Genomic DNA, 8,580 nt, shown 5'->3' on the forward strand with positions numbered 1-8,580 from the left:
CGTTCACTCTCTCTTTCCTCCTCGCCATCTCGCCTTAACTCACCCAACCCACTAGAGCTCTCCTTTTGGGCCTCCTTAATCTCTAATCGCACCCATGTTTCTCCCTCTCTAAGCCTTTCCTGTGGACCACACCCTCCTCCACTGGACTTGGCCAGCCCCCTCTTCTTCTAGTGCCTTCCCTCAATCCTCCTCGCCTGGGCTTATCACCTAGCCTAGGCCCATTCTCCCTCCTCTTCCCAACCTCCTTTCCCCTCTCCCTGTGCTTAGTCTATTAGGCCCACCTCTTCTTGTGGCCCTCCCCTTCTTATGGCATTTTTACTCGACTCACTCCCCATCCCCTATCCTCTCTCCCTCCATTCTGCTCCCCTTTCCCTCCCTCCAACCCGACCTCCCTCTCTCCCTTTCCCCAAGATGCACCCCCCATTTCTCTACCACTTCCCTCCACCTCTTCCTCTCCTTCCAATCCGCTACATTCAATGGATGTGAGGATTTCTAATTATCTCAAGTCCCTTGCCAAACCTTTCCTCTCTCACTTCCCCATCCTCTCCGCTTGCACCAGCCAGTTCCATGTAGTGTTGCATTCCCTTCATTGTGCGACAAGGACTCTATTGAGGATGCTATCAAGATTGACATCTCTATTCCTATGTCCGCCTCAAATCGTGAGGGTTGTAGGAGTAATTGCGCCAAGAAGAGGTACCACCATACCACCAATTAGGTGAAGATTTTGTTGTTGACTTCAAGTTGATGAAAAATAAGAAGAGAAAAAAATCAAAAAATTAGGGGCATTCTCTAGTGTGCCCAGCTTGTTATTTGCCTCGGTGCTTTCTTTTTTTGCTCGCTTAATTGAGCTCTTTTGTCTTGCTTTCTTTGGGCTTTGCCCTTGTGCTCTTGTATTCATTGTTGAGTTCTTACTCATCTAGTGAGACTTTGATCCATTCCATAAGTTAAAAAAGAAAAAGTTGAAAATTTATCCAGTTAACATAATCAAAATGTTATTCCTATAACTATTGACTCTTGCTCCAATGTTTCAAACTACTCCATTCCTTTTTCTGATTATTTTTTTGAATACGAAGAATTATTTCCATTGATTCAGAGCATCTGTTCCCCCGCAGTATCTATCAATTCTTCCAAAGTCACAAGAAGTAAAATAAAGAATCAATCCATTTTATGGATGACACAATCCGGATTTCTGTAGCTGAGACATCGTGCAAATCTTTTTTTATATTCTCTTCTTTGGAAATGGATTTATATATTCATCCCAAAAAAAATAAAAAAATAAAAACCATTCACACACTGGGCTAATACAGCAATACAGTTTTCTGAACACAGGCACTAAACTATTTTCCATTAAAGCTGGATAATAGATACCTGCTAACACTCGATTCATTCACAAAGTGTTGTTGTAGCTCCTAGAGTCAACAATACAAATCCTTGTCAAGGCACGAAAGCAATCCAAGGCAGTGGTGGGGCTTGTGGACATCCTAGTCACCCCCCAACTCCCCCCCCCCCACACACACACAGACACAAAAAAAAAAAAAAAAAAAAAAAAAAAAACCCCAAAACCCAACCTTACCCTTACCATGCATCATAATGCATAGAAGCAAAAAACTAGTGGAGCAGCTGTTAGGCACTTTAATGTGGTATAGACACATTTTACAGAAACTAAGAAAGAAACCAACAGTTTCACATAAATTAATATCCAATATAAGGCTGACCGATTGTTCACAATAAACTAGTAGTAAAAAGCAACAGTTAAACAAATAAATTGAACAAAGAAGATATTTCAGTAGTAATTTAGTTCAATGATATTCATTCACATAAAATCGTGATTGATCCTAGGTGGAATGAACTAAGAAGCGATAAACTATGAGGTTATAACCAGATAAAACAGTATAGCAAGGTATAATATTCCATAATTCCAATTTTTAAGTATCACAAGCATTATACATGGCAGACCATAGCACAACAGTAAGGTTGCCCAGTTAAAGTCGATAACAACCTCTTCACAAGGGGGTAAAGCCACATAAACTAAAATCCTCCTTAGACCTGGAATGGCAGGAGCCTCATGCACTGGAGCTCTAATTTCTTCTTTTGAAGTTCTAACTGAATGTGGATACTAAATGAATGGTAAGAGGGTCTCACATCAATTAGCTACACTATCCATTTCATCATCAGGGATGGGGTTATAGGAGGTGGTCATAATGTCAACATGCAGAGAGGAATATCTCCTAACCAACAACAGTGAAGGCTGCTCTATGATCAAGGGAGATAGTTTGGCCGCTTGACCCCAAAACCCCGGCCAGTTAATGCCTGACTATATATAAATAGAGCCTTATGTTAGCTTTTGCTTGCTGTATCTTACTGTTGCAGGAACGAAAGACTATTCACAAAGAAGGTAGTAAGCTCCTTCGTGCCACCTTCCACATAGAAGTTGCCAGGTTAACCCAGTGGTCAAGAACACTGTAATAATAAGTGAGCGATGAGAGCCCTTTAACTTGTTGAGAGGAGAGAGATGATATTGGCTGTCCTCCCTGCTTTATTCTCTCCATCCACCTTGGGAATTAGGTTGAAGCAATCTTGGACATGGCATGGAGCAATTCACTGACTCAGCTCGGTTAATACTTCACAGGATTCTCTTGAATGTGCTTGTACTGTTGGAGATCAGCTAGCTGCAATTTTTAAGGCACTGAAAGGCTTTTGTCATTGGAACAAAACAACAACGTAATGTTACATAACCAGCCCCCTTTCAACCCAGGAACAAAACAGATTCCCATTTGTAGTCAAATAATGAAAGAAATCCATTAGTAAGGTCAAAGGGGAGGGGATTCACACATTGCCCAATCAAAGATAGTGCTACTACCATTGCCCACATGATGAAGTAAAAACCATTTGATTGTGGCCTTGGATATGAATCCAAAAATACGACGTAGATTATTAAGCAAAAAGCAAGCAGAAAAAGAGGGCTCCACAAAACACATAGAGAGAAAAGGGGGGGAAAACAAAGTGCATCCACAAAACGCTAGCACAAAACTAGATAAGTGGATTAAAGCAGATCTAAGAATTGAGCTTTCAATTAACAAAAACACTCAGGCATGCCTGTAGCTTCAGCTTTGTTCTAGCTTTGACCTTAGCTACCCAGAGCTGCAGCATTTGGCTTGCCTTTTTTTTTTTTGGATGAATAAGAAATTGTATTAAAGACGGAAATACACTTACAACATGGCAAAATTAGAGCAAAGATTTAAAGCACCGACAATGCAACACGGGTAAGACTTAGGGAAGATGGGCCAAACAGTGGCCAAAGAGACTATTTATGGCTTTTTTCTTGTTCTTCTTTTCCTTAGTGGACTTGAGGTCAACCAAGAAGTCATCGCCAAAAGGGTAGTGCCCCTTAACAGAGCGATTACTCCTTCTACACCCAATTCGATCAAGAGCATGTGTAGGGGGGGAGAGAGGAGAATCCGAATCGAGCTCGTTAGGAATTGAGCCTCGAGCAGAGTTTGGATTGAAGGGCATGGGCCCATGGGGTAAGGGGCCTAATAAGGAGCACTTTGGCAATTTAGGGCGGAGCTTGGAGAGCTCTGGCCCATGGGCCAAGGGGTTCATTAAGGGGCTTTTAGGGGGGTAAAATGGGGAGGGAGAAGTGATTGTGGGTGGAGAGCGGTGGGATATTAGGCGTGAGAGATAAAAAATCAAGATCATTCACCGAAATAGGAGGAGCATCAGGTGTAAGGGGAGTTTCAGGGATTTCAGGGGTGAGGGATTCATGGTAAAGGAAAGAATCAGGTTGCAAAGTAGGGGAGAGTAGCGTCGGCTCAAGGAGCTTCCCAGCGAAGGAAGAAGGTCCCTCAGAGTCTGTGGAAGGAACTGGTCCCAAGGCATCAATAATGGTAGTAGGGGATGCCGCAGCAGAAAAATGGTAGAGCGCCTCAGAGGTTTCTGCAGCCAGGGGAATAGTGTACGGGGAGGACTTGGATTGACTCTTCGATTTCTTGGATCGACACCTCCGGTAGGTGCAGATTACCAGCGGCGAGCCCACAGAGGGAGAGTAAGGAATAGGATTCTCAGTTCCGACGGTGATTTGGGAAGCAGAGGATGAGGGTGGAGGGGGTGGAGGGGCTGGAGGTTCAGAGGGCTCACGAGGGAGTAATCTCTAACTGGAGCAAAAGAGAAGGAGATCTGAGCAGTAGCAACGGTAGAGGCATTGACTGAATCGAGAGTAGGAGTAGGGTTAGCGAGATCTTGAATCCCAATGATGGAGGAGGCGACAGTCACCTCAAAGGCCTTGACAGTGGACCAAGGGGTGGTCGGCGGCTGCAGAGGGGCAGCAACACCATCGACAGAGATGAGATTCAGCCGGTCGATCAACGATCCAGGAATATTTGGGGGAGCAGGAGTCATTAACTCGATCAACGGAGGTGGAGACAGCACCGCATGTAGTGAGGTCGTCAGAGCATGGACATCAAGAGCAACTTTCAGGCTTTGCAGGTGAGCATCAGGAACATGGGGCTTCAGCAGCGGAAGAGCAAATGACGGAGACCCGGTAGAAGGAACTTTCTATCGGAGCATTCGGAGCTATCGTGACTGAATGTGAGGCAGTTTGAACATCTGGAAGGTACCCAATCATACACAATTAGTTGATTGAGGTGCGAACCCAAATCAACAGCTATGGAGATACAAGGAGGGAGAGGCTTTGATGCAGGCACATCCACACAGATACGGGCATAAGACAAGCGCTCAAGCTTGGAAGACTTCATATCAGAGCGGAGGGGACAGCCCAACGCAAAGCCGATACGACTAAGACATTCGCGATTCCAAAACTCCAGCGGAAGACCAAGGAGATTAATCCACAAGGGAAGCGATCTGAAATCGTCCCTTTGGAGTGGCATGGAGGGTTCCCAAGGTTTTATGAAGATTGGGGATTTTCCAACAAACCAAGGAGAGCCTTCAATGGCTTTGACTCTACAGGAGGAAGAAGCAAACTTAAACAGCAAGATGCCATTATTGATGACGAAAGTGTCCAAGGAACCAACCGAGTTCCATTGCTTGGCAAGAGAGGCTTTGATGATACCAATAGGGTGGCAAGGGCCAAGGAATTGTCCAATAATAGCTTATTTCCAATGGAGAATTCCAGGACTAGTAGCATAGGATGGGCATTTGACCAAAGGAATGGGGGAATCAGATGAAGGGGGTATGAAGGAGAGATTACAATCTGGTGTAGCAGGGAGTTTGAGAAAAGCGTTCCAAGCCTTTGGTGGAGAAGGAGCAGGAGCGGTGGAAGAAGTCTATGAGGGGTTAATCAAAGGGGTGGGGGTGATGAAGGAAGTCATCGTGGGTTTTCACCTACCGGAGAGCAAATGATCGGAGCAGGGGGCTACTGAAGGGGGCCAAAGGAGAAACTGCATTTGGCTTGCTTAGTCCTGCATTTGATGCATTCTTCTTCCTTTTCTTGGCTTTTTGTTCCACCATGTTCCTCATAAGTTATCCAATTACAACGTACTAAAAAATAATGCATCTTTCTTTTTACCAAATCTCAGGAACAGGATCTAATAATGACAAACCCTTTATGCATTGCAAGCATTATAATCCTATGCAATGCCAAGAAAAATGTCGCAAAAGATCTAGAATATACAACAGAAAAATAAGAAGGAAACAGATACAAAACAGTATTAAGGCACCCAGCCAGCCACCTAGGTGGACCAAGACATCCAAAACAACGATAGGTGACACCTAAAAGGCTAAGGAAGTTGCTTAGCCTACATCCAATAAGGTAAGGCATCATCTTGTCACCCTGAAGCTGCCTGAATGCCGTGGCAATACCTTGACAGCTATGATGAATCATGTCTAGTAAATCCAATGAACTCTAGCACTGCATATCCCATTAAATCATAAACTACCATACCTTGGCACTACTCTCAATCAAGTTGTTCAACCTCACACAAGCAGCTTTTAGTCATCAATGATAGAAGAAAAGCAGAAATATAGCATGCCTGAAAGCCACAGGAATTATAAAGACTCAGGCTAAGAGGGACAAATAATAATATAAGACAAATAGGTGAATGAAGCTAGAACAACATACTAGGCAACTTTCTAACCTTAGAAATTCAAACAGCAGCCCACTTACAATGAATGCAAACAGAATATAGTCCCCAAAAATAACTACACTCTTGACCACATCTACAAACCTCCCCCCCCCCCCAACCCCAACCCCAAAAAAAGGGGAGAAAAAAAAAAGTTAAAGAGCCTTCTACTTACACCAAGTCACCTTATATCAACTGTGCATCCGCTGGCCTTTGTTGCACAGAGTGCAAACCATCTCAATCAAGATATCCATTCATTTGAGCCTTATGTAATGTTAATAGTTAGATTCCACTTAGCTGCACGAGAACACCTTCTCCTATCCATGCCCCTGTGCTAAGACCCGAATATCATGTAGCTCCAACGTCAAATACTAGTCTTCAGAAAAGTTTCTGGACATTGATTAGCTGATTTTTATAGGAGGTAACTATCACTAGAGGAGATTGGATAAAACACTTTCCTTACAACAAGAAGGCCAGAGAGATAGCAGTCAAACCAACTAGGCAATTACACAGTATGTTCAGGAATTACCATACACCAGCTGCAGGAACTTATAAGGAAGCTAGAGAAGATGATCATTAATAATTGAACTTCCCAAAAACCATTCTGTTAATCAAATGTAAAGAATATGCAACCATTTGAGTTTGGTGACAGTAACGTTGACCTCAGAAGACAGAAAAGAAACTCTGCAGAATGAAAAACTTCAAACTTAACCACTATAAAGGTTTCCTTTTTATTTTTTCTTTTTTTTTCCCGTCAAGTATGCCATCTCAAGTATGGTGATGACATGAAGTGTTTCCTATGCAATATTCCTCCCAACAGTGATCCCTGTGTGGTTTTTCCTAAAACATTTATATGTGGATTTTGCTCTTTGTTTGCTTTCTTTGCTGACTTCTTTATGAACCAGAAGAGGAGGAATAGAAGCAAAAGAAGAAGAAGAATGAGAAATGAAGAAATAATATTGAATACAATGAGAAATGATCACTATATGCCATGTGATAGGGTTCAGTAACAAATTTCACCAGCAGTTTTCACCAAGGAGGAATTCGAAGACATGAAAGGGTAGTCGATATTTTTGTCAGAAACATTCGGCTGGGATCTTAAATGGCGTAATTCAATGATCAGAATGGTACAATTTCAAAAACAAAGATAGAATGAATCGACTATACGGCTCTGCCAAAATCAATGAATGGAAATCGCACAAATGAGATTAGGGAAAAAAAAATATGAGCTAATACTATACTCAGAATTTTCTATTGTCACACTAATTTGGACTTTTACACGAATTTCTCAAACTTTACGCTACCTTGTTGACTCGTCTGACGAAATTACAGTGTACAGTAACAACTTCAATGCTCCAAATTAGTCGAACTGTCACACCCAAATTGCCAGTTAAATTAAGCATGTTTCCGTTAGACGATCCAGATACCTTCAACCTCTGACATAACTCGACAACCCTACCTAGTAATCTCCACATATAAATTCACAGTCGAGGAGTTCAGCACAACAAATGCAAATAAACGTCGACCTTTCACCACTAAATAACTTTTAAAATCTCAAATTCCGACGAAGTATCACTCCGGAGAGAAATCCGACAGGTGCATACCTTCAGGAAGCGTGTGCAAACGAGGCAAACCAGCCGGAATCGGCAGATAGAGAGAACCGTTAGGCCTCTCCTCTCCGTCAACATCAGCAGAAACAATCGTGGTAACATCAGGCAACGAAGCCGACGTCCGACGATAACCTGTTCCTTTGCGTCGGCCATGGTTCTTCCGCTTGTCAGAATACTTTCTAAAATGCTGTGGCGAGTCACCTTTCTCCATCACCTCATCATCTTCATCTCCTCTCTCTCGCTCCCGTTCAACTGTCTTCGCAAACTCTATTATCTGAGTAAGAGTTTTCCGGTGCATGTAATAAGCAGATACCGCCACGAACGACGCTCCTACCAGAGCCGCCATGGCCAGATGAAGAGCGTAACTGTCCATGTCTCTCACACTACACAACACCCTCACTCTCGCTTTCGGCTCTATTTAGGAGAGCTTGTATGGTTCGTGTCAGTATTTATAGAGGAGAGTGAAGAGCACACACAGAGACAGAAAGAGAGAGAAGACATATTCGCTTCTGCGTTCCAAATGAACGATTCTACTTCAAAATGCTCGTCCTTTGCTCCTATGGAGCTGTTTTGCAATTTTGCATAATTTCCCACTCAATCTTAATTTATTTATTTATTATTATTTTTCCTGGTGTTAATTTAATATTATTAATTAAAGTGAGATTAAGATTTAGTGGGAAGGAGCGCCTAGGGATAGGAGATTGAGAGGTGGGGCCATTAAGTGCCGAAAAGTGCGTGTTTTGATAAGGTAAGGTCGTGTAATGGGCAGGGACGCGCTGCCCGTCACTATCATGACAGTCGGAACCGATGTGGAGTACCAAAAATAGATTTTCTTTGTCAAATAATGCACCGGGGGTCTCTCTCGGGCTGCCCGTTATTGTGATGATTTGGCA

At 43.0% G+C, this 8,580-nt stretch overlaps 1 protein-coding gene across 4 annotated transcripts in view; it reads right to left on the minus strand.

Annotated features, from left to right (window-relative positions):
- Positions 1-8,244, minus strand: part of LOC149008301 (AMP deaminase-like) — a 33,278-nt gene extending 25,034 nt beyond the window's left edge. Inside the window, exon 1 of one of the 4 annotated variants that reach the window (XM_089165118.1) lies at positions 7,682-8,244. In XM_089165118.1, coding sequence (XP_089021244.1) covers positions 7,682-8,060 — 379 coding nt within the window. In that variant the 5' untranslated portion in view covers positions 8,061-8,244. Of the gene's footprint in view, positions 1-2,362; positions 3,131-5,899; positions 5,983-7,681 lie in introns of those variants that run through there. The other 3 variants (XM_089165119.1, XM_089165121.1, XM_089165120.1) reach the window with 3 other exon arrangements.
- Positions 8,245-8,580: the final 336 nt, after the last annotated feature.

The sequence above is a fragment of the Hakea prostrata genome, chromosome 8 (genome assembly GCF_041222555.1).
Source record: "Hakea prostrata isolate BN-2017 chromosome 8, UWA_Hpros_2, whole genome shotgun sequence".
In the NCBI taxonomy this organism is placed as follows: Eukaryota; Viridiplantae; Streptophyta; class Magnoliopsida; order Proteales; family Proteaceae; genus Hakea; species Hakea prostrata.